The sequence below is a fragment of the Sinocyclocheilus grahami genome, unplaced genomic scaffold (assembly GCF_001515645.1).
Source record: "Sinocyclocheilus grahami isolate Dianchi unplaced genomic scaffold, SAMN03320097.WGS_v1.1 scaffold503.1, whole genome shotgun sequence".
Lineage (NCBI taxonomy): Eukaryota > Metazoa > Chordata > Actinopteri > Cypriniformes > Cyprinidae > Sinocyclocheilus > Sinocyclocheilus grahami.
The window spans coordinates 719,313-746,952 of record NW_015505682.1 but is presented as its reverse complement, the minus strand read 5'-3'; the positions used below and the strand labels follow the sequence as shown (position 1 = coordinate 746,952).

Genomic DNA, 27,640 nt, shown 5'->3' with positions numbered 1-27,640 from the left:
AACTAGCCTTGGTGATCTTTTAACTGCTGTGTGCTTGTAGCGTGACTACAAGTACATGATTTTAAGATAAAGTATGTAATTTCTGCACCACTACAAACAGAACAAAATAAATATTTTTCAAAAAGATTTTCCAGATACCGTCCCATTCCCCATTGTTTACACACTTGACCTTCCATTTATTACGATGGTCATGCGCATAAATATAGCAACAGCAACAAATCAACAGCAACGAGGTCTGTCTCAAGAGGCAGTCTAAGTGGCTTAGTTACAGATTAGTTTGAGAAAACTATTTTTGTCTCATGAAGGAAGATCAGTTTTTACCGGTGTTCATTGCCATGGTAACAAAAGCTGCATGACTAACCTGATCCAGAACAGATTTAGTTTATTTGGGAAAAAGATTTGTGGTAACGCTTTACAATAAGGTTCCATTTAACATTAGTTAACATGAACTAACAATGAACAGTACTTGTTAACCATTTATTAACCTCAGTTAATGTTAATTTCGACATTTACTAATACATTATTAAAATTGTCGCTATTATTTAATGTACCTGTGCTAACATGAATTAACAAATCGTTGTATTGCTAATTTTAAAAAGCCTATAACGTATATTATATAACTAGCATTTTAACCCACATACCATAATTTAATTGTTGCTCGACCCGGTCTCATGGCAATTCGTACTTAATGAGGTGGATAATTCGTACAAATTTCTATGACCTCACTTGTATGAATTTGTACGATTTTTGCTAAATTGTACGTATTTTATGAGTTCCCCAATTTGTATGAATTCATACATATGACCCACCCCTAACCCCGCCCCGAAACCTACGTGTCACTGGGGTCTAGACAAATTGTTCAAGTGAGGTCGTATGAATTTGTATGAATTAGCCACCTCGTAAAATACGTACGGATTGGTCTTGAGATAGCGTTGTATTGTTTTGCAGGGTTTTTTTCATGTACATGTATACTTGTGATGAACACTTAAATGTACTTGTAAATTAAAAAAAGCTTTCAATGTAAATTAAAACAGTGATAAGTTTAAAATAAATGCACAATATTTTAACACATCAAATGATTAAGCTTGCCTTTTATGCTCTTTTTGGAGCTATAAAAATGATAAAGTTTATAAATTAATTCGCATTGATACTTAAGACTAATCTCTTGAGTTTATGCGGAGAAAAAAATTAATCTCTATATAATCTAGAGTATTTGCTAACAGCACAAACACATAAATGTTACATGCAATTTAACAAGCTACAGCACATGGCATCTATCAACGGCTGTTAAATATGAAGTGACTATCATTTAAAACTGGCTGTTTGTTAAAACCTCACGCTGATGAATCTTTCAGCAGCAGGGACTAGTGTGCGCTGGCTGACAGTATAGGTTTTGCATGGCTGTTTGGAAAGGATTAAGGCTCATTACATTCTCAACAGTGGATGAATAGGGACTGTAATGAAATACTGAATGGGACACTGTATAGAGGACTAAATGTCTCCTTCTCATCCACTTCATTTGGTAGAAAATTATTTGTACTTGAGAGACAGATGTTTTACAATAACATGTTTAATCTTAATGGAACACATCTTGACTTTGGTGTCAGGGTTGATGTTTGTGTCAGGTTTCCGGTGAAAGTCTTGCTGAAAGGCTCAAGGTGAGACATTTCAGACCAAGATTCTGAAGAAATCAAAATAAACATGACATTGTCTAAGAAGATACTTCATATTTTTTTCCTTTCATGTCTTTATGGGTGCTCAATAATAATGCATTTTGAATACCATGTCCAAGGTTCCCTTTCAGTCGGTCACTCTCGACGTCACGTCGGAGGACCGACGAAATTGGGATCTCGCTTAGAGGGACCAATCTACTTCGAGTGTAAACTAAACGAGCCAATGCAAATTGGCATGCGATTATTGCATCCAGCTGCTGCTGATCACAGCGTGAGTATAAGTAGGCAGCAGGTGCAGCGCATATTCAGCTTTTCGCTTCGGAGCCGAGCGATCACATCGTTCTGCTCCTGACTACTCTACTGAGAGAAAAGACTGAACGAGTTCAGCGCGCTCTTGGAGAGCTCTTCGTGTTGGTGGACGGCGCTTCAGCGGTGGTGGTTTCCCGTGTCGAGTGGGTTGCACACATCAGGCTGCACTACCCCCTGTTTGTGTTGCAGATGATCATCTCCCCTGTGCGCCTCAGCACGCTAAAAGAGCTTTTTCCCCTAAAAGAGCAATTTCGGGTGCGTCTTTTTAAAGACGACGTTGCTTGGCAAACTTGACGTTACGTCTTTATAAAGACGATGTGGGTCTTGCTATAGACAACGTATCACCCGGGCATTCTGGATGCGGTCGTTACCTGGCGCTGGGTGATGGTCACGATCGCTGCCTCTCGTGCCTGGGCATGAAGCACGCTGAGGTGGCTTTCGTGGATGGTTCATGCTCCCATTACGGGGGTATGACCATCTCGGAGTTGCGGACCGGACTCCGTTACCTGCAAGGGGGCGGAGTGCCCGTGCCACTGCCCAGATCTAGGGTTCCCTCTGGTGGCAGCCGGGGGCGTCCTTTTTCTGGCAGCGGGCGGACTGGTCTTACGGTCACGGTGAGGAATTCCCCTAAGAGAGAAAGGGGATGCCCAAGCCCGCCGGCACTTCGAAACCAGCGGAGCTCTCGGGAAGAGCAGGCTGGACCCTTCCGGGCGGTACCACCTGTTTCTTCCGGGGCTCCCCCCGACGATCAGATGTCGATTGCAGCATCGGAGGGTGAGCCAGAGCTTTCTGGAGAGGAAGATTCGGCTGCGCTGCTCTCCTCCGGGACCGTAGCAATGCCTGGATCGGATCCAGAAATAATGGCTATGCTTTCCCGGGTAGGGGTAGGGCTAGAGTGAAGACTTTCACCGTGTCCCGAGCCCTCAAGGTTGCACGATTGGTTCTCGGGGTGGTCCGCACTGGTTCTCAGCGTCCCGCCTCGGTGCCTTTCTTCCCGGAGGTGCATGAGGAGCTCAGCAGGTCGTGGACAGCACCTTTTACTGCCGGAAACTGATTTGCTGGTGGGGCAGCTAGGGGGTTACAAGGGTCCCCCCGGTGGAGCGGTCGGTTGCGATGCAGCTGTGTCCTAATACCGCCTCCAACCGGCAGGGAGAACCATGCCTCCCCTCCCGGGTCTGTAGGTACTCAACTGGCCAGCGATGCCTATACGACCGGTGGAGAAGCTGCCTCCGCCTTACACGCTACGGCGTGATTGCAAGTGCACCAGGCCAAGGCACTGAGGGACTTGCACGAGGGTGGTCACGACCTGGAAGTTCAGAGAGAACTCCGCACCGCGGCGGACCTCGCGCCACGAGCGACGAAGGTTACGCCGCGGTCTCTGGGTCGTGCCATGTCCACTATGGTGGTCCAGGAGCGCCAATTCTGGCTGTGACTGGCTGACATGCGCGAGACGGACAAGACACGATTCTTGAACGCCCCCGTGTCCCAGGCCGGCCTGTCGGCGACACAGTGGAGAACTTGCCCAGTGGTTCTCCAATGACCAAAGCAGACTGAGGCCATCAGGTACATCCTGCCGGTCCTGCTGCCTACTTATACTCACGCTGTGATCAGCAGCAGCTGGATGCAATAATCGCATGCCAATTTGCATTGGCTCGTTTAGTTTACACTCGAAGTAGATTGGTCCCTCTAAGCGAGATCCCAATTTCGTCGGTCCTCCGACGTGACGTCTCCGTTCCCTCCTTCAGGGAACGAGGGTTACATACGTAACCGAGACGTTCAGTGTCTTACTAAGTTCCTTCTAACATTTTCTTTCTTAAAAAATCAACTTATTTAGGAAAAAAAAGCTGAAGACTGAAGCCTTGTTTTATGAGATATTTTGATGTTCTCTAATATTGTTCTGTGGAGACTTTTTGCTTATGGACAAGAGTATTGGAGCATAATCAAAAAGCACTGCTCTGTCCTCTGGGTAGTGCATATAAGCATTGAGATTCTTATAGTAATTAGGAGTTTATTGAGGCAAAAGTCATAGTTAATAGTTAGTCAATAGTGAGATTTGGTCCCTAAACTAAAGTGTGACTAAAAGGTCTGCATAATACAGCACTTTTAAATATAAACAATCCCGAAATACACTAGGACTTTTATTTTGAAGTATTCATGCTGTACTAAAAATTATATAATACGCACACTTACAACAATAAATTACAATATAAACACCAGTAATTTATCAATAGTAGAAAATACACAAATCACTTGGAATAAATGTGTGCTATTCTTTGATTGTGCTGAACTTTGGAACGTGCAGATTTTTAGTGAATACAACTTTCACATTGTTCTTTTCTCATAGCTACCATGTGGATTCAGAAGATTATGAATATAGCAAGTTGTATGCATACATTTTTAGTAGGCTACTTTTGTGCTGTTTGAAGGAAGGACTTCATTAATAAAACTAAATAAAAAGCATTTCTAGTCATATGATGGCCATTTAAAATCTATTTCTGTGCTTTTTCATCAAATTCAGAGAATGGCTTTTCTTCATGGTGTTAGTACCTTTGCATGCGGCTGCTGAAAGGTGACTCTTGAATTGTTGGCCAGGGCAGAGTACCTCAACAGGTTGGTGGGTGTGGCTGGAAATCTGTGTAAACTTCCTGTCTGGCTGTGTAGGACAGACGAGAAGCAGATATGCACGGTGTCCTTTAGGGCTTTCAGCTGTGACTCCTGCAACAAATTAAGTGAGACAACACATGAGATTAATGGGCAAATGTTTATCACGCTGTCATCTGTTCATTTGCTCCACGCGCTCTGTCAAAATTGCAAAATCCCTGACCTAATAACATAATAGAATTCATTTTTAAGTTTGCATTTTAAAAGATAGCAGAATAGAAAAACACTAAAGCTGAATTGGAATGATGAAACGGATCGGCTCCTGACTTACCTTATCCAGTGCCGCCTTCTCCAGTTCATCTTTGGCCACTTTGAGTTTATTCTCCAAGTCCATCAGTTGCTGACCCTGCACAGAAGAGGCATTGATGCTCTTATCCTCTTACCAAACTGGCATATGCCTTAGTTCAAAATGTGTGTTTATATTTAAAATGGTTTCCAGAATCTAGAGTATTTTATTCAATACATGTGTAATTACAAATGGTATTATCAACAATTTAAACAAATCGTTTGGATTTACAGAACAATTTGAAAATGATCCACAAAGTATTTTAAGCTTCAAAGGGAGAGGAACATGGTCAATAGAAGACATTTACTTATTCAATTACTGACCCAGAAATAGTCCAGAATCTTAAACATGTCTTTCTTAAATATTTAATTTTGGACCTAATTATTTATTTGTTTTAAAAATCTTAAAATCCTAAATTGGCTGTTTATTTCAAGCTTTAAATTAGATTTAAATCTTATATGTTCAATGTGGTCACGGACATTGTGGATAATGAGCAAACTATTCAAATAACCATAATTTCTTTTCTGCTAGATTTTTCTTTAGATCTTTACATCTCTAGGTTTATTTATATATAATATATTTTGGGTTGCATGAACTCTACTGTGAATGCTTATATAATTGAGCGTGATGCTCTTCTTTGAGGCAGAACTACATAATGACTTGCCCTCAGTATGTCATTAGTTTAGTTTCATAAATATTGCTATATGACTGTGATGCTATTTGTGCAGTCAACAACAGACTCATTGAGATGTGAACAGGTGATAGAGATTGCCCATCTGGGATCATTAGCACACGTTATCTGGGAGACGAAAAGTAGAGTGCCTGGATATAAGACAGAAATTCGGTATTCATATTTTACAGAATGAACTCAAATGTTCAGTTTCTTCAATATAAGTAGTCATCTAAAATCTAACATGAACAGGCCATGATTTTACATTTTCACAAGTTTGAATGTTCCTGAAATCATAAAAAAGATGAAGAGTCATTTTGTTTGTGCTAAAAAGCCATTCGTTTGTGAATAGCTTTTTAGAAAGAGGTGAGACCTTTAGAAAATACTAAAGTCTTTAGTTTTGAGCAAGAAACAAAATCAATGTAAGACACATCAGTCTAAAGAAAAATAGCTCTAAGATAGTGTTTTTCTCAGCGACTCGGTGGTTAAGCATGGACTTACACACAAAGTTAATACACAACAAAACACAAGTAATTTAGAAATGAAAATAAGGTTAATATGGCTGGCTGGATAAACCAAATACATCTTTAATATTTCATTTCGTATTCAATTCTAAATGTACAAATGAATGTTCCTTGTTATATAGCATATTTATTGCATTGTGAGCTATTTTGTAATTTGGTTTGTTTTCAATCAATACAACATTACCATAATCACAGTAAATTGTGGAATATCCTAATTGCTAGTAAGGCAGCTGCCAATTTAAAAAAAAGACTGTATTCAAAGTATAATTAAAAGAAAGAACATTGCAATCATTCTGATTGTGTCTTATAACAAGCTATTATGCAATTGCCATCACAATTTAATCTTTAATCTATTTGTGATTATTTTCGCAGACTTCTTTCAAGCACAACAGAGAATAGCTACCAAAGCGATGGATTACAAAAGCTGAATCAGAAAGAACTATTGATAAAGGAACTGATGCTAGATCAGGTAATAAAGGACAACTACTGTACCAAGCAAATGCTAATGATTTACATCAAGTTTTGATTAAACAGCAGTGCCACACAACATAAAACATATTTATTATCTATAAATAATCTGACATACCTGTGCATAATTCAGACACTTCACTCCAACACAACAAGACATGATTGTGATAAATGGCAGCACTTCAAATAAGAAATTTAAAAAATCCATTTAATTCTGGCTAGATCTGGGGAAAATACTTTGACAAAGCAATCTTGCTCATTGTCCTTCTCTAGCTATTTGCCATGCTAGCCTAAGCCTCTGAATATTCTTCCTTTGCTTCCCATTACCGAACAATGACTTTTCAAACCGACTCGTACTTAAAAGGCAACTCTAGATAAAAACTCTGAAAATAACTTCTTTAATCATGAATATAAAAGGAGGAGGGATAATCTTCCTACATCGATTTTTCAAACAGGGGAGGCAGAAATAGATGTACAGCCCAGATAAAAACACATTAGAGGAAGGTAAGCTCAGATTGGATATTGCTCTTTGAAAAAGTTTGCCTCATAGAGCAGGCAAACAACAAAAATAATAATTTTACAACACGTGTTAGGCTGTCTTCCCGATTAAGAAGCAATCGTTTTAAAGTGATGCACTTTGTGTGAAAACCCAGTGTTTATATGACGGTACCAAAGGGCAATGTGCTAGAAATATCAGCTGACATTTTCCCATCTAACACTGCAAATAAGAGAGGAAAGGTCAACCTGCATGGCAGGAAAGGTCACTGTTTTTTACATGAATCTTCACTCTCATGTCACATGAAAAGGTCAAACCATTCAATATTACTCCTAATTTGTTTTATTTTGGCCAGAAATGCAGATTATTATGTATGATTTTTAGGATGGTGACATTCACATTGCTTTGTTTCCGCTTTCAAAAACATCTCAGAAGTCAGTGTGGTTAAAAGTGGTTAAAGACCCCTTAAAGAAGAGAGGTTTGTGGCTCTTAGACCTTTTTGGAAGCTGTAAAGGCTTGCATATTTCTAAAAGTTGATCAAACTAACTTCTAGCAAATTAATTCGCATTCCATACCGTTCCAAAGTTTGGCCGTCAGTAGGTTTTTTTAATACTTAATTCAGAAAGGAGTGACTTTGTAACAAGACATTTGTAATGTTACAACATATGTCTATTGGAAATAAATGCTGATATATGAAACTTTCTATTCATCTAAGGATTCAGAAAACAAACAAATATTTTTCAACGTTGATAATAAAAATAGTTTCTTGAGCACCAAATCAACATATTATGATTTCTGAAGGATCAAGTGACACTGAAGACTGGAGAAATGGCTGCTGAAATATCAACTTTGCTATCACAGGAATAAATTGTATTTTAAAATATACAGCGGGTAAAATAAGAATTGAACACGTCTTATATGTTTTTCTAAAGGTGCTGTTGACTTGAAATATTCACCAGATGTCATTAACAACCCAAGTAATCCATACATACAAAGAAAACAAAACAAATAAGTTCAGAAATTAAGTTATGTGTAATCAAATGGAATGACACAAGGGAAAATAATTGAACATATGAAGAAAGGGAGGTGTAAAAAGGCATGGAAAGCCAAGACACCAGCTAAAATCTTTCAGTAATTAGAAAGCAATCCTGCCCCTAGTCAGTGGAAAATAATATTAGCTGGTTCAGTCCCAACACCTACAGTACCAGGATGATGAAGATGAAACAAGGGTGGACATTTCAGCAAGACAATGTTCCCAAACACAGCCAAGGAAACTCTCAATTGGTTCCAGAAAAAGAAAATAAAGCTGCTAGAATGGCCCAGCTAATCACCTGACTTGAATCCAATAGAAAATAAGAACTAAAGATCAGAGCTCATAGAAGAGGCCCACAGACCATTCAATATTCTAAGTCACTGTGGAAGAATAGGCCAAAATCACACCTGAGCAATGCATGCGACTAGCTTCCTCATACAGGAGGTGTCTTGAAGCTGTCATTACCAACAAAGGCTTTTGTACAAAGTATTAAATACATTTCAGTAGTTCAATACCTTTTCCCTGTGTCATTCATTTTAAATACACATAACTTAATTTCTGGACTTATTTGTTTTGTTTCATTTGTATGTATGTATTACTTTGGTTGTTACCGACATCTGGTGAAAATTTCATGTCAACAGCACTTTTAGAAACATATTTGGTTGAGAATGAAAATCGGGTTGACGTCAGTATTTCACACCAATTTCACGTTGACTTAACGTAGGATTTTGGTCATGCAATCTAAAAACAACAAATATCAGCGTCAGCTGATGCCAGTATTGGACATCAAACTACCTTTGACATTGAATTTTGGTCACCCGACGTTGCAACTGAAATTGAACCAAGTGTCAACGTCTTATGACGTTGTGTGCCTGCTGGGAATATTAACAACATTAAATTCTTAGCACAATTAAACAAAAGATCTGGTGATGTGTCCTGACTGACTGACATAGTAAACTGAATCAGAAATATCTTGTACATGGTTAGAGTAACAAGACAACACACAATAGTAAGCCAAACGGGCTTGTTTGGTTCTTACCTTAAAAATTAAATCCTTTTTGCCATACCTCAGCTCTTTCAGTTGGGCTTGGATTTTTTTGGACTGCAAAATGAAGATAAGAGAGAATGTGTGTTAGCTTACTCAAATAGTAAAATTGGTTTTAGATTGTGTAGCAGGCTTTTTGTGGCTGCGCCGAAGTGTTCCTTTGTAAACGTTTGCTGGGCAAAGCTCCAATTCAAAGGAGAGACCTTCACTGAGCAAGAAAATATAAAACTCTTCCCTTCAGTGGACTGCAGGGACCACTCGATGATGCAAACACATTAACACATCAACACCCAGGCATACACACTTGCACAATAACACTCACTCCATGGTATGGTATTGTCTTGGCTTGCTGCCTGTGGATTGCTGCCACAGTTGTAAACATTTACAGAATCAAACATGCACACACACACATTCACTCCTCTTACAGTATAGCATCAATGTCTTCAGTAATCTCTTAGCAACTGAAGTGTACAGCACCTCCACAAAACTAATGAGACGTCATTCCTCTCTCCCTCTTAGAAAAGCAAAATCACATTGCCAATACACTTGCATTTAGTTGTCTTGCCAGTTTTTTTAGCTTGGAATGAGTTGAATGTTGAGTTTGTAATATCAAGTTGGTTGCACTTGAATCTAGCACTAACCTACAAAATGTGTGTTTAAATATATACCATTTCGGGTCTCTCTTTTTTTAAAGTAATTAAAACATTTTATTCTGCAAGAATGCAATAAACTGTTTTAAAAGTGACAGCATAGATAGATATTCATTGATTCAAGTAAATTCTGTTCTTTCAAACGTCATATTCATCAAAGAAACTAAAAAAAATTATAATATTTTCAACATTTATAATAATGCTTGCTTCTTGAGCAGCAAATCAGCATATTAGACATTTTTCTGAAGGATCATATGACACTGAGGACTGGAGTAATTTTAAACTGTAATAATATTTCATAATATTACTGTTTTTACTGTATTGATCAAATAAATGCAGCCTTGGCAAGCATAAGTTACTATTTTATTCACTTTATTATTTTTCGAAAGATTATTCGGGTATGATTTGCAATAAAATTCCATTTCAGTCTTTCTACTTCAAAGGTTTGTTTAATTCAGTGTTTCTTGCCGTTTCTTCGTAATTATTGTAAAAATTTACTAGCAATTTCTGAATAAAAAAATGTTTCTTCACCAAAGTGTAAGAGAAAACCTTTTGTCAATAATCATTAAACATAATTTTGTAATTATTTTTGCATTCAAACTCAAAAATCTGAGTGTGGCATGTGAATAGGTGTGAATATGCATAATGCGTCAACATTATTTTTGGTCTGAATAGAAATGCTGAAGTATTTTCAACTGTGTTTGAGTGCACAACAGTCAGCACAACATACCTCCTCTGCATGTATGTCACAGAGCTTGTTCCCGGACAGAAGTTTGTTCTTCAGGCTTTTATTCTGCAAGACAAGAAAAGGCAGTAAATAGAGATATACTGTACCGACGGCTTTGTAACATCAAGCTTGAAACAAGCCCAGAGGTCTTGTTTTATCTAGGTAAATACACTCAATTTAATGGTACCCGTCCCTTGCAAAAGCAATGCTTCAACTGTTTCCATTGAGCTCATTTTGACAGTTCCCTCACAAGCTTATTGAAGCTCAAGGTGACCCAGGAGTATATGCCTCATTTCTGTAATAACCTGCAGTGGATGTCTTTATGGAAATAGATGATGGTAGATTAAGAATCAATACAGAGGTGATGGTGGTGCTGAGTTTAATCTAGTGCTTTTCTCCACCTCCTCTTTTTTCTTTCTCTCTTTTCGTGTCCTTTTGCTTTTATTTTTTCTCTCATTATCTCTCTCTGCCTCAATTTCTCACTTCCTTTGTCTCTGTGTTGGTTCCAGATGCAAATGTACATGCTTTTAGTGGCAATGTCACCCAGTTTCAGACCCACCAGGATTTCGCAGGACTTTTTGCTGATAATTGCGGCTCCAAAAACTTACTGAATTTCCAGAGGCTTTTCTCTAAAATTGCGATACTTGTGGTATTTTTGGCGTTGTTTTGCAGTGAAAACCCAGCAACACTCATGCAATTAATGTTAGTGACAATAGAAGTACAATTTCCTGTAATTATTTTAGTGCATAATAACTAAATATGACAACAATGATGACAATAACTAAATAAGACAACAATGACGAAATAGCCTGCATATTTGTGTATTCTGTTTTCAGCATAAATTAAAAAAAAAACAGAATGTGTCCACAGAGTGATCATGTTAACGAAATCTTTTCAGTCATTAACACAACTGGGCAATTAGGTTCTGAGAGTTCTGGTAATAATTTTCTTGAGAGACTAAATATACATAATCATTTTTTTTTTCTATGCATGTCATACACCATCAAAAACTGTATAGTTACTGAAACCTCTCATTGAATACCATTCAAAAGTTTGGGGTGCGTAAGCTTTTTTTTCATAATTTTTTTTTTTTTATTAATTTATTTAATTCTGCAAAGGACATATTAAATTGATGAAAAGTGACCATTACATTGTTCTAAAATATTTATATTTATATTTAACTTTATATTCCTGAAAGAAAAAAAGGTATCACAGTTTCCACAAAATATTAAGCAGAGCAACGTTTTCAACATTTATAATAATAAGAAATATTTCTGGAGCACCAAATCAGCATATTTAAATGAGCTTTGCCATCACAGGAATAAATCACATTTTAAAATATATTTAAATTGAATTAATAAAGTATTTCACAATATTACTGTTTTCTCCACTTTATTTTTTATATATAAATGCCGTGGTCAGCATAAGAGACCTCTTTCAAAAACATCAAACATTAATCTTACAGAACCCAAACATTTGAACACTAAAGTACAGACATTTACAAACTTACTGACGCTATTGTTACTATCTAATGAAGTCAGGAAATGAGAGTGACTGGTAAACTTGGTCTTAGCATTTCTGTGTGATATTTATGTGAAGATCAAGGGAACATTTTAAATTGCATTTTGAAGGGCACTGCAGGAACGGGACACCTTTTATAGGGTCATTCCAAATGAACATGAGTAACTGGAGAGGACACAAAGAGACAGGGTTGGATGCTGAAGTTTTATTTGTCTCAACAGTCTTAACTGCTAACATGAATTTTGCTGCTGCGCTGTCATTGCTTAAAATGTAAGTGGCAGTGACATCTTTGTATAGAGTGCATACATGCGAGACAGAATGAGACACCTTTCAGATTGTTGATTAGCTAATATTGTACTTTTCTCCTTTAAATTTGTATTTTTTTGGCAGAAAAATTGCAAAAATGGGAGAAAATTGCACATTACCACAAGTAAAATGGGGTCTGGCTGAATTTGCCTCAATTTGTGTGATTGCAAAATCCCAATAGTTCATTGCATCTGTCCAACCAAGTGCAGTTTTCATTGAATTGCACGAAATTATAGAATTCGTTCATGTGGGGAGCAAAAACATTTCATTTACTTCCGCCAAGTGATGTCAGTAATGTCAAAGCCATTATCTCAGCAGAACACTTGCTTTTCATACCATATTTGTCACTTCCGTCATTAAATTAACGCTGAAAGTTCAACAGGCTCTTTTCTACTTTTACTGTAATTACAACACCTGCTGTGTAACGAGTCACAGTGACCAACACCAACAAATTGACTGGGGAATATATAATAGCTAGTGGACCACAGAGGTGTTACATTAAAGTGACTGTGTAAAAGAGAAAGAATAGGAATGGAGAAAGGAAGGAAGGGACGTTCTGAGAGCAAGTGAAAGAGTGTTTGAGGTAATGAAGCAGAATAGCATTGCAATGCAATTCAATGAGGTGGAATTGGCTGAGTATCAAATCTACAGACTTGCTTTTCTACCCCTCTCTGAAGAAGAATGAGTGCCCAAGTCTGTAAGAAAAATGGCGGCTCTCATTAAAAGTGACATGTGGCTGCCCTGCTACAGACTGCAATGACACAAGGATCCATCCAAGCAGATAGGGCACAGTGCAGTCAAGTCACTTCAAACAACAACCATGAAAAAACTCATAGCCTTAAAGGGACAGTTCACCCAAAAATGAGACTTCTGTCACCATTTATTCAGCCTCATGTTGTTCCAAACCTGTATGACATATGGAACATAAAATAAGCTGTTTTTAGTCCATACAATGAAAGCCAGTGGCGTCCAGTTGTTATTATATAGGTTTAGATCAACATAAGGGGGAGTAAATGGTGACCAAATTTTCATTTCTGGTTGAACTATCACTTTAAATCTTGCATTACCTTTTCATTCCCTATTTAGTAAAACTATAAAGCTAAATTGAGTGATAAGCAAAATTCACTCAGCCACGGTAAGTGATACAACCATTACTTTAACAAATTAAATAGTTATTATGCTGTCATCATCTATGGCTTGACTTCAGTTGAACTAAGGGACTTTCCATTTTATGTTCAATTAAAGGCCATTCCACTGTAATGATTGAGGTGGATCAGACACATGAGTATTTGTTATATTTAACAAATAGTGGACAATACCCCTCCCCAACAAGCAAAATATGTGGTAGGGAGAACCAGGCCTCTGGTTACGGTGGTAACAAAGACACACATCAAGATAAGATTGTTTTACAACTCAAAGGAATGTAGAGTTTTCAATCTAATTTCACTTTGAAACAGACAAACGTACCCTTGCACTATACAGTCCATCCTAATTCTATCTATCTCCCTCTAGATATACATAACCACTTGAGAAATGTAGGGACATGTACCCAATTTTCCCCATCTCAATTTTTCCTCTTATAGTGTTTTGCTTATGTATTGATACATCAAGATAAGATTGTTTTACAACTCAAAGGAATGTAGAGTTTTCAATCTAATTTCACTTTGAAACAGACAAACGTACCCTTGCACTATACAGTCCATCCTAATTCTATCTATCTCCCTCTAGATATACATAACCACTTGAGAAATGTAGGGACATGTACCCAATTTTCCCCATCTCAATTTTTCCTCTTATAGTGTTTTGCTTATGTATTGATACGAACTCTTTTAAATGAACATTTTAGAATTGCATACTATTGTTAACAGAGATCACAGGTATGCCATGTTTGGTATCTTTCGTCTAGATTTTTAATGGTCTAAATGTTCATTTATATTATATGTTGATACCTCTGGAAGGTATTAGTGTTACCAGAATCTTTAATAGTTTCTTCATCAACATCCAATCAAAGTCCATATGCAAAACATATGCCTGAGGACAAAGGATCGTAAACTTTCCCTCAGAAGGTACATTTTCTCATTGGCTCACTCGCCTCCTGAAGAGTGGGACATCCTCACAATTTAAAAGATCATAAGATCAGAGTTACTGAGAAGAAGTTTTCAGATGCAGAAACTCCAAGAAGCAGAGCTAAGAGTTCTCAAGAACCCAACCTAAGCTTGTGCCAGGCTTCGGCCTAGTCTTTCCACTTCAAGATCCTTCAGCAAAGACCAACTTGAGCCTTCAGATTGCATCAAGACTCTCTTTCAGACAGACAAGACGTGCAAGTATCAAACTTAAGTCTTTTTAAGTGATACATTAAGTATAATTTGCACCTTTTACAAAGGTGTGTTTGAAGACTGCAATGACACAAGGATCCATCCAAGCAGATAGGGCACAGTGCAGTCAAGTCACTTCAAACAACAACCATGAAAAAACTCATAGCCTTAAAGGGACAGTTCACCCAAAAATGAGACTTCTGTCACCATTTATTCAGCCTCATGTTGTTCCAAACCTGTATGACATATGGAACATAAAATAAGCTGTTTTTAGTCCATACAATGAAAGCCAGTGGCGTCCAGTTGTTATTATATAGGTTTAGATCAACATAAGGGGGAGTAAATGGTGACCAAATTTTCATTTCTGGTTGAACTATCACTTTAAATCTTGCATTACCTTTTCATTCCCTATTTAGTAAAACTATAAAGCTAAATTGAGTGATAAGCAAAATTCACTCAGCCACGGTAAGTGATACAACCATTACTTTAACAAATTAAATAGTTATTATGCTGTCATCATCTATGGCTTGACTTCAGTTGAACTAAGGGACTTTCCATTTTATGTTCAATTAAAGGCCATTCCACTGTAATGATTGAGGTGGATCAGACACATGAGTATTTGTTATATTTAACAAATAGTGGACAATACCCCTCCCCAACAAGCAAAATATGTGGTAGGGAGAACCAGGCCTCTGGTTACGGTGGTAACAAAGACACACATCAAGATAAGATTGTTTTACAACTCAAAGGAATGTAGAGTTTTCAATCTAATTTCACTTTGAAACAGACAAACGTACCCTTGCACTATACAGTCCATCCTAATTCTATCTATCTCCCTCTAGATATACATAACCACTTGAGAAATGTAGGGACATGTACCCAATTTTCCCCATCTCAATTTTTCCTCTTATAGTGTTTTGCTTATGTATTGATACGAACTCTTTTAAATGAACATTTTAGAATTGCATACTATTGTTAACAGAGATCACAGGTATGCCATGTTTGGTATCTTTCGTCTAGATTTTTAATGGTCTAAATGTTCATTTATATTATATGTTGATACCTCTGGAAGGTATTAGTGTTACCAGAATCTTTAATAGTTTCTTCATCAACATCCAATCAAAGTCCATATGCAAAACATATGCCTGAGGACAAAGGATCGTAAACTTTCCCTCAGAAGGTACATTTTCTCATTGGCTCACTCGCCTCCTGAAGAGTTGGACATCCTCACAATTTAAAAGATCATAAGATCAGAGTTACTGAGAAGAAGTTTTCAGATGCAGAAACTCCAAGAAGCAGAGCTAAGAGTTCTCAAGAACCCAACCTAAGCTTGTGCCAGGCTTCGGCCTAGTCTTTCCACTTCAAGATCCTTCAGCAAAGACCAACTTGAGCCTTCAGATTGCATCAAGACTCTCTTTCAGACAGACAAGACGTGCAAGTATCAAACTTAAGTCTTTTTAAGTGATACATTAAGTATAATTTGCACCTTTTACAAAGGTGTGTTTGAACTAAGAAACTGATGTTTCCTTCAGGCTGTAGATCTGCTGAATATAAATTTTTACCATAACTTCATGCTTTATTTCTTTTCTCTTTACTGCTTAAGCTTTAACACATTTTACACATTAAGCCATCTGTATGTATGTGTGTGTGTGTGTGTGTGTGTGTGTGTGTGTTTTAGACTAGTTTCAAGTGTTTACGTAGTTAATAAAGTCTTACTTGTATCACACTTGAGGTTGTTCATTGTTTGCTCATAACTGGAGTCCCTAATCATGCAGATTTTTGCTACATGCTCTGAGTAGTATTGTACAATGAGAAAGTTATTTTCCTTAAACAGGAAAGTAACATTCTTAGAATTGACAGACAGCTGACACTGAGACGTCAAGTGAATACTTACAGCGGATCTAAATATTTATAAATAATCATAACTAGTAATGACGGATTATTCATATTTCCCCATTGAGCTGATTCGCTGCACCACTGTAGACTTTACCTTGAATAACACTGAATATTGCAGTAGTTAGAACATAAATCTCTATTGAGAAAAACTATCATGCCATTTCTACATTTTCTCCATTAATTTACAAACAGTCGTTGGCAAAAAGAAACTGCAGTGGCTGGTGATTGTTCTCTTCTTTGATGAATGAAAGCATTTAATATTGTTTTATTTTATTTCACATTTAATCTCACATATCCTGTAAATGCTACTATTAAAAATTAAGAAAGTATATTTCTTTGATGTTCTGAGGAATTAATACATTAATAATAATAAAAAAGTGTTCAGTACCTCTTGCTGAAGGTCTTTGATGATTTTGGTCTTCTTTTCCATCTCCATCTTTAAGAACTTTATCTGCATGGAAAAGGGGAAACATTTTGCATATTAAAGCCCCAGCAGCATTCTGTACAGAAAAAAAGCATCATAAATTGTGCATGATGATCTAATTTAAGGAAGAATGACGTATGCTGTTAAATATACACTACTGTTCAAAAATTTGGGGTTGGCAAAATTTTATGTTTTTGAAGTCTACAAAAATACAGCAAAACCAAATTAAAATGACAGTTTTCTATCTAAATAACTGTTTCTCTACTTTATTCAACAAAGTTCAAAATAACTAAAGAATCAATTTAATGTATCCTTGATGAATAAACGTATTAAATGCTTTAAACTGCTTTACTTTTGCACAGTAATGTACAGTACGTACATAAATACAACTGCACAGTTATCTTTGTAATTCAATTTATTAGATTATTCTGAGCTGTATATACCTTTTTATTCATTGTATTTATTATTTGTTTTGCAGGCTTGATTTGGGGGTTTACAGATTAAAATATTAAAGAAAGAATGAAATTGAATAGCAAGGGTAGATCAGATCTTACTGTACATTTGTTGTGTATGACTGCAATGTAAATTCATGAAAACCTCAATCATGTTCACCCCTGGTGAACTGAACTCAAATGAAAAGAGAACCATATAAAAATATTTCAACACGAGCCTATATGGAATACAAATGTGAAAGCGAAGGTTTCCCAAAACAATCCAGAGCATGGTACAAATAACCAAAAAAGAATCAGAAGTGTTTACAGCCCTGAGGGTGAACCACAGCTCCAATCAAATAGAACGTTCCACTATTGCTCCTTATTCCTTATTCACCCAGCTCAGCCCTGAATGTCAAACTACCTCAACTCTCATTCTCTCTCTCTTGCCTCCAGCCATGGCAGACACTGTGGAAAAATAACAACACATCTAAATACTGAGGTCGAGCAGCTGTGTGCGGTTCCAGACAATACGGCAGCAGCGTACCTGCGGGTGTATTCATTCCGATTAGCACTTTAATGTAATTCAGTCCACAAGCTCACATATTGATATACTGCAGTCAATGCATAGATATTTTTTGCAATCTTGGTTTTTTGGATTACAATAGAATAATGTCTTGTTCCTCATTTCCTGGTTCCACATGGCTTTGTCTGCAGACCATATGCAATCTGAGTATAAATTTAGGGAATGTCTTGACTAAGCATGTTTTGACTGGTCAAATAAGTCAAAGGTTTTTAGGAGTTTCTAAATTAATCTTAAATAAGAGTTCACCCATAAATTTTAATTCGGTAACACTTCTCACAACAATCAATTCTCACTATTAACTAGTTGCTTTATAGTATGCCTATTGGCTGTTTATTAATACTTATAAAGCACATATTCTGCACAACCATATTCTACATCCCTAATCTTACCCAATACCTAAACTTAACAACTACCTTACTAACTATTCATAAGCATCAAATTAGGAGTTCATTGAGGTAAAAGTCATAGTTAATGGTTTGTTAATGGCGAGAATTGGACCTTAAAATAAAGTGTGACTGAAAATTCTGTCATAATTTACTCTCATGCCTTTCCAAACCTGTATGACTTTCTTTCTTCTGTGAAACACAAAAGGCGGCATTTTGAAGAATGTTGGTAACCAAACAGTTTTAGTTAACATTGACTTCTATTGTATTGACAAAAAATATCTTATGTATCTGATTATGTTTTCATTTGTGGGTGATATATTCATTGAAGGAGGTAGATATGTTAAAGGATATTTTTGTCCAGGGGAGTGGGTCCAAAACAACACTGCACCAGTCATTGTATGGACCAAAAAACACTAACACATTTTTCAAAATATCTTATTTCATGTTTTGAAGCCTCGTGTCATTGATTTTCTTCTGCAAAACATGAAAATAAATGATGAAAGATTTTTCATTTTAAGAAGATCTTTTCCTTTAAGAAGCTAAAACTCTCTCTATCGCATGAGTTTTGAATATGCAGTTTTAATAAGCTGATATGGCCTTTATTCTTCTTACCAAAACAGTTTGGTCTCAGGATTATGCTAACGGATCAACATAATAGCTAGATAATGTAAAGGTTGTTATAAAAAGACACTTACAGGCAAACAAAAGGTCACAGCTCATTGGGGCGTTTCAACAGCAGTGTAAAATGTTAACATTCCCCGGACAGAACGGCCACATTGTTGCAGCTTGTGAATATATGTGGGGTTGTGAATCGGCTTTGCTATCTGTAATTGGTGTCAATTGGTGGTGAACTGTTCACAGAATGGAAAGAATGGCCAGAGCTGGTGAAATGCTAATTCTCAGCGATTCATTCTCATTCCAAACACGAGCCCCTGTGCCTCTATCCCCCGCAGTATGCGCGCAGCCACACACAGAGATGAAACAAGAAAAGTTGCATGCAGATAATTGTGTATCTCCTCCAGAGTCAGCAAGGTGCTTCCTACAGTTTTCCATAATTACTGTAACATAACTCTTCCAGACCTAAAGGTAAATGCCTAAAATAGAAAAGACTCTCTCTGGCCCCTCCATGTCATCGCAGTGACTTTAATGAGGATTCCAGTGTTTTCCAGTATGTAAAGAGGGTGCAGTGGTGACAGCAGAATGAATGAAACCATGATATTTAGTCCAATTGTGCTTTAAAGCAGCAATAACAAACCTAAATTACCCTCTTTCTGTACTAACCTATAGTATAGTTTCAAAGAAAAGCTTATTTTTTTGTCTAATTAGTCATTCTAGTTTTAAGGGGAAAACTTTTTTTGTTACTCTTTAATTTCTTTTTCCCCATTTTAAGGGTGTTGAAATATTCATTTACTTCATTTACTAAATATTCAAGTACTATTTTAAAACGTACAATCCTATTTTCAATTAACTTTTACGTACAATTTGTGTGTTTTAAAATAGGGTAGAGAAGCATCCTTTTCTTTGAAGATTTCAAGCATTCAAATGTGCCCCTACACTTTAAAAAAAATTATGCTTCTTTACAGGCAATGATGGTTCCAAGAAAAACATTTAAAGGTCCCATGACATGCTGCTTTTTGGATGCTTTTATATAGGCCTAAGTGGTCCCTAGTACTGTATCTGAAGTCTCTTTCCCGAAATTCAGCCTTGGTGCAGAATTTCAGCCACTACGAGCTAGTCCCACAATGAGCTTTCCTTAGGATGTGCCATTTCTGTGTCTGTAGCTTTAAATGCTAATGAGGAGGAGAAAGGCGGGGCAAGGTGCTTCGCTCGTTTGCAAGCCATGATGTCTCTCGAGGAAAAAAAAATATTGCCTCGCCTCGCACGGTAGTAGCTCATTTTCTCATGGGCGGGCCAAATTCTCTGGGCGGGCAAAGCAGAGAAAGGGGAGGTAACCTTTCCCCGTATGACGACAAAGGGAAGCTTCCAGATTGGGCCATATGAGCTTTCATTTTCTCAAAGGTGAAGCAGGATACCCAGGGCTCGGTTTACACCTATCGCCATTTCTAGCCACTGGGGAACCATAGGCAGGCTAGGGGAGCTCATATTAATGTTAAAAAACCTCATAAAGTGACATTTTCATGCCATGGGACCTTTAACATTCATGGAACCTTTCCATTCCACAAAGGATTTTTTTAATGGTGGAAAAAGATTCTTTAGACTTTTAAAAAGGTCATTTTAAGTACTATTTGCTGAACGGTTCTTTTTTTGGGGAAGCTAAAATGGTTCTTCTATAGCATCACTGTGAAAACTCCCTGTTGAACCTTTATTTTTAAGAGTGTAACCGAAGAATCACCCATGGACAAATAAAACCAATGATTTTGTCAGAAAACAAGTGAGTGGCAAAATGCTATAGGCAATTATCATTAGTATTTTGAGACAGTCCCCAAAGGCCAAGTTTATGTGGTTAGTAGTTTGACTGGACTGTATTTGTACAGTTTAACACATCAGTGTAAAGGGTCTCACGGTGGCCTGCTGTTTCTCTGCGCGTTCAGCTGCATCATCCAGTTGTTTCTGCAGAGCTGCCTGGAGTGACTTCATCTCATCCCTGTGAATGAGAGAGAAAGAAAAACAAATAGAAAACAGTGAATAAGAGTGCACAGGGGAATAGTGATCACAGCGGCCACTCCAAGGGTTTGCTTTTAACTTACATGTCTGATATTTACATTCTAAAACACATACAATGCAATTTCTGAACATGAAGACACACAAATTCATAAACCAAAACTGATTACAAATCACTGAACAATGTCTATAAATACAGGCCCATGACAAATATGTAAATTAATACACCCTATCATATTATGCAGGGTTTGCCCACACACTGTACACTAGCTGTTTTGTTCTTTAGAATGAGAAATGATTTAATCAGATGCACTGCGTTGTTTAAAACTCAAATTTACTACATTTTCTAATAGACAGTTCACTATAATCTTGGAGTTGTTGTTCACTAAATGCTCAGCAGGAAAAGAAACAAGCAACAATTGTATTTGGTCTTTCAAACATTCTTGAAATAAATTAAATAATTAAATAAATAATTGAAGATAAATAAGCAAGGATGAAGGGGCAAGCTTGTTATAAACAAACTTTTTGTCCCTATGGTGAAAACTCACCTAACTTTGCATGCATGCGGGGTCCAGGCTAATTGCATTCTCTGTAATTTTAGGATGGATGGGATGTATGGTTGCCTAGCAACTAGTGGATAAATTTGCAATATTCATAACATCAGCCCCACTACACTGTTTGAGCTCAAGACTTAATATTTCACATGAGAGCCACTCTCCTTATAGGAAACAAATTTTCCTCAAGGACCACCAAGTTCCACAATTAAGATATGTTTTCAGTATTTGACATTTCAGGCAAAACCAGAGGCTAAATGCTTCTTGAGAACGGCTCATCCAATTGATCAAATGAGATTTCTGACATGCCATCTTTGGAAATGGCTTTCATATGTTTACAAAATGTAATACGATTGGAGTTGATGGATCTAGAAATCAAAATGTAAGCTTGTCAAAAGGGCACTACATAGCAGCCACAAGGATTATACTCATGAGGACACTTGAAAAAATGACATGACAAAAAGGACAGCCTAAACAGATTTAACAGACACAGACATGTGATGGTCACACAACTGCAAGCCTGTACCAAGTGCACCATTTAGGTCAAGGCCTTTTCTCTTTCATCTACTTTATGATGGCTTTTTATGCCCACTGGATTCTATTAATTGCTGCTTGCAGCCTCATTTTAAAGTTTATTTTTAGTTTAAAGAGACATAAGAGCCATACTTATTCTTGCTTGTTAAATGACTCACTTATATCGGCATGTGAGTTCTAAAAGAAATATTCTGACATAAAGTGGGACCCAGATGTCTGAGACTACCAGTGCTTTACATGATTATGACAACAATTTGAATGAAAAGTAGAATTTAAGTTAACAGAATTCCAGGGGTTTTCTGTATTTAACCCCTTTTGCTAGAAATAGTGAAGAATCGGAAATCAACGGCACAATCTCTGCAAAAATGATTATTTTAGTTTTTGCATATTTCACAGCAAACTTAAAAGTGAAATGTCCAGTTAGTGGCACTAAAAATGTGTTTGGTTGTATCCAAAACACACAAATGTAAATCTAGTAATGTTTTATTATGTTGGCTGTTGTAAGTACCATTTGCTGAAGCAACAATGCCAGTTTTAGCTTCCTTCTACGAGTCTTTGAGCTCTTTCATCGAGTGCCATGACTTGAGTTTCAAAGGACTCAGCATCGCAAGTGCTGTGCTGTGCCAGGTGAGCTAATGAGCAAGTTACTACATCCAAAAAGCCATATATATGGAGCTGGTCATATCATGCAAATGTTAAAATGTCGTAATTTAAATCATGCACTATGGTAAAAGTGTTCTGTGGTCATTAGAAGTATTCTGCAAGGAGCTGCTGGAAAAGAAGTATTTATTTGCTAATAACCTTCCCCTATATTTACGATTTGTGTGAAAAGGAAAAACCTCAGAAATATTTCTTATTTATTTAAAATCCTAAAACTTTATTTATTTATTTTTTAATTTTTGATATTTGATTTTGAATCCCAGATTTTCAGTCACAGATTTTTGGACCTCACTATCTTCTCTGCACTAAGCCTCGGAGAAACATCACCCTGTGCATACTTGCAGGTGAAATACAGCATCCATTTCTCCTGACTTGTGTAATCACAAATGTCCATGGGATGGTCTGCCCATTTATTTTTCTACCAGGTGCTTATATTGTCATTTTAATCAAGAGAGTGGAGGTCAGAAACTTCAGCACATCTGCCCTGAATTTCAATATCTGTCTGCTGTTGATTGGGGTTAAAAATAGAAGCCATTACGCACACCTGGCACTGGGGGAAATTGAATTCTGTCACTAACTCTCTGCAGCCAACATGGTTGAACCTTGATGGATCCACTCTGTTGCCATGATGCCACCACAAGTGTTTTGGAGTGCTCTGTAGTTTTCTATCACTGAAAACCCATGACAATTTAACCTGGTTTAAACAGAGACGGTCATAAAAGCGGTGTTAAATAACCCTGTTGCTCTTAAAACTGGGAAATAACAGTTGCTGAGAGAGCCTTAGATGTATACGACAAATGGCAGAGCATCTGTCTACAGCCGTACGCATGTAAACAGTTGCTAACAGTCTCTAATCACTGATGTTGGTGTGTGAGAATGAGTAATTCATTAAAGAGTCTCTCAGAGCACTCTTTCCTTCACAGTTCATTTCATCTAAAGTTGACTGAAACACCACATGGGCTGAGGTACTTGTCACCAAACTTTTTAAAAATGAAAATGCAGTATATTAGGTTTTTTTCCCCCTTATATTCTGGGGCTGCTCATTTGAAAATGATTGAAAATGATAAAAATTAAATGATACATTTAAATTACTTCAATATAATTAAGGCTCAAGGTTGCACATTTACACCACCATTCAAAAGTTTAGTGTTAGTAATTTGCTTTATTATTATTAATATTATGGTTGTTGTTGTTGTTATTTCAGCAAGCATTAAATTTACAAAAATTGACGAAATTGAAATGGTCAAATAAATTATGTTCTTTTGAACTTTCCATTAATCAAAGATTCCCGATAAACAAGTAGATAGATAGATAGATAGATAGATAGATAGATAGATAGATAGATAGATAGATAGATATGACAACAAAAAAGTTTCTTGAGCACCAAATCAGTGTTTTAGAATGATTTCTGAAGGATCATGCAGGGGCCATATTCACAAAACATCTTAAGGCAAAAAGTAGCTCCTAACATTTTAGGACTCACAAAGTATTTCACAAAGCATTTTAGCACTAAAACCAGCTCCTAAATCTGTGAAGTTAGGGGTATTCAAGAGGACTCCTAAGCCACTAAGACCAAATATTGCCGGCAAACATTTTAGAAACCTTTAATGATAATTTCCCTTTAATTTATGTCCTTTTCATGGACAAGTTGGGCAAGAAATAAAAGCTGTTCTTGTGTTGAGTTTTGTTTTACATTTGCACAACATCTAGCCATGATTATTCTAGTCTGTTAATTAAAAGATTGTGCACAGTATATGCATATCTGCTAATTGTTTATGAAATGCAGACATGTAAGAGGCTGAAAATTAGCTAAACATGTACTTGTTCAGTGACACTTAGCCTACATTTTAAAATCTTGATATGAATGTGGCAAAACGTGGTATACTTTATCTTAATTTAAGATTTCTACCAATTTCTTAGTGAATGTTGGTCTCAGCCAATAGGTTTATAAGATGAAACTCTTAGGAGAGCTCTTAGTGGTAAGATAAAATGTTTTGTGAATACGACCCCTGAAGACTGAGGCAATGGCTGTAAAAATATAATAATATTTCACAGTATTACTATCTTTGGAAATTTTTTTTACTAAGCCCAACATTTTGAATGGTAGTGTACATGATAATAAAATGCGATTTGACATGAAATATAAATACTTATATTTGTATTATATTATGTTTGCCTGCTTGAATTCCCCAATACATATGGTGATATGGTGCCATGAGTATTTAAGACATGCTGCTGCTGCACAAATAGCATATAAAATAACCCCCCCAACAAAGCTGGAAGAAGAAACAAAACATTTAAATATGTATGCTGCCGCTATACAATAATATGCTTAAAATCATCCCTATAAGGCAGAAGGAATATAAAAGATAAACCCCCCCAGAACAAGCAGATCTATTGCCAAGACATATGTACTGCTGCTGCTCTGGAGAGCCATGAGACAGTGTGTTTGCTATCTATGAGAGCCTGGGCCGGCTTTGCCGAATGGCTTAACACTAGTGCACTATTGCTGTGTGTACCTGATCGGTTGACCAGATAGCTTAAACTAGTGACCTGAGTTAAAATTTAACTAATGACCTAAATAACTATGTGTGTCTGAGCCAATAACGCAAACTTACCTAGGTAGAAACGCGCACTGTGTGTATCATTAACAAACAGGAATCACACTGTAGGCTGATAGATGAAGTAACCCCCAGCAACGACCTGGCTCAGGCTCGGCCGGCCTGAGCAAATAAGTTTAAAATTTGTCATTCAAGAGTTGTCAATTTATTTATTTATTTTTTCCCCCATTAACGTTCATCAACGTTACTGCAGTGGAAATACTTACCTTTAACTTATTAATAAGCTAACAAAACATTTGGCGAAAGAATAAATCACTGTACACCCTGTAGTTGTGGTGTCATATGCCCAGGACTAATTCTGTCTCAGAAGCAGCTGCTCATTTATTTTGATAATTTAAAATATTTATATAGCATATTAAGAACAATACTGTTTGCATTGTATGAACACATCATTACTAAATGCGTGGCTCGTTCCAAGATGGCCTTGAGCAAGACACTACAGTGACATTATTTAAATGCAGTTGTCTGCAGTTATATTAATTGTGGTGTTAATTAAAATTTGCAACATAGAAATGCTGTGCATGCTGCTGAGAAAAATCTTGATGACTGAATGCCTATGCAAGCTGCAACTACTGCACAAAAGACTGAACTGCTGAGAGCTCAATTAATTAGGCATATGAGTAGCTAGGCGAATGCCTATTTTACTCTAACATTGTGTCTACGCCAGACACGAGCGGCACAATATGACCAAATCAATAGACCCCTAACAATAGGTAAAGCGGTCTGCAATGTATGCAGTGCGATACGGCCAACGCAACAAAACTTCTGCTACTGCTGCTATTGATAATATTCACTAACATTTCAATACAGAGTTGAAGTACATGCTGTTGCCGTTAACGATATTCACAATGTTGTAGTAGGACAGCTCAAGTGAATGCTAGCCAGCCATATAAATGCAAGGCAGTAAGCTCATTGGCTGCATTTGCAGCATGAACCAATCAGCTTGTGCCAAGTCGTTTAACTGTTTGAATATCATCAGTTACGTTAACACCCCGTCAGAATGCGCCATCTAGAGTTTCATGACTGAACTATATATTTAGTCTCCTTGGTTACTCATTAGTTAATTCTGTTCATCTGTTCCTGTTTAGTTCACTTATTTATTCTGTGCATTTATACTCCCTGTTAGGTTCAGTTCTTTGTTATGCCTGCTTCAGTTTGCTGGTGATACTTCTAAATCTCAATATTGCTTAGAATTGCATCTTCATAAGTAAGTCATTTGTACTATGGCTCCAATCAATGGCTGAGAGTTAATGACACAGTGAGAGTTGCTTCGGGAGGAGCTGCGGAGAGAGCGCAAAAGATTGTCCAGTGGAGAAAAAAAAATGCTTTACCTTTGCTTGTGACTGAGCTCCAGGATCTTCTGAACATCTTTCTTGGGCACAGCATCATCATTCTTAAGAGACTGTAGAGAAGAAAAAAAAAGAGTGGTTGTGATTATTTGCTTTATAATATTGTATATATGTGTGTGAGTGTTTGAGCTGTTTATTTTTGGATTCAACATGGCAGATGAAGCTGACACTGTCAGATCTGTTCATCTATAAAGATATGACCACCTTCTATAATGCTGATTTTTACAATAAGCCTGAAAAGACCAGTAAAGTCTTGAGAATGGTGCTTTGGTGGGGCAGTTCCAAAGCATCTGTTTCCCTCCTTAGAGAAACATCAGCGAGATCAGAGAGAGGAAATCTGACTAATTCTCATTATAGCCTCATTTTCATTTTCTTCAATCAGCATAAACTATGAATAATGGAATGCAAAGCCTTGAAAGAAAAAGATATTAAACCTTTCTCATTCAGATCATTTCTAGAATTGTACATCGAAGCATTCTGATGTTTATGAGCATTCAATTCAATTCAAATATGTACATTTTTTATCACAGTCAATGGAAAGTCATGGCCTATTTTGGCTAATATCATCTACATACTCTGAATTACAGAATCGTTTATTAGATACACTCAAAAATATTACTGAATGTGTACGTCACAAGGAAGACGAGATCAACTGTTAGTAGTATTTAGCATTTTTTTTCAGCCAACTATAAGCAGATTTGTTTTCTTACTGTTGCAAGCAAGACTGTCAATATAAAAAGAAAGATATTGTTAAATCCTGTAGTCTAATCAACATTAACTCTGACAGGCCTAAAAATCTATATATTGTAAAATCATTTCAGCAGAACTCCTAACACCCACCTGTAGTACTTATAGTGAGTAGAATGTCTGTTAGGAGACAATCAAAATAAAGT

The 27,640-nt window shown here is 36.9% G+C and overlaps 1 protein-coding gene across 2 annotated transcripts in view; it reads right to left on the bottom strand.

The window, feature by feature from the left end:
* Positions 1–27,640, bottom strand: part of LOC107554492 (leucine zipper protein 2-like) — a 109,249-nt gene that overhangs the window by 11,371 nt on the left and 70,238 nt on the right. Inside the window, exons 4-9 of one of the 2 annotated variants that reach the window (XM_016236998.1) lie at positions 20,931–21,012; positions 16,969–17,031; positions 10,546–10,608; positions 9,160–9,222; positions 4,915–4,989; positions 4,530–4,697 (exon numbers count right to left, since the gene is read on the bottom strand). In XM_016236998.1, coding sequence (XP_016092484.1) covers positions 4,530–4,697; positions 4,915–4,989; positions 9,160–9,222; positions 10,546–10,608; positions 16,969–17,031; positions 20,931–21,012 — 514 coding nt within the window. The remainder of the gene's footprint in view (positions 1–4,529; positions 4,698–4,914; positions 4,990–9,159; positions 9,223–10,545; positions 10,609–16,968; positions 17,032–20,930; positions 21,013–27,640) is intronic. The other variant, XM_016236999.1, reaches the window with a different exon arrangement.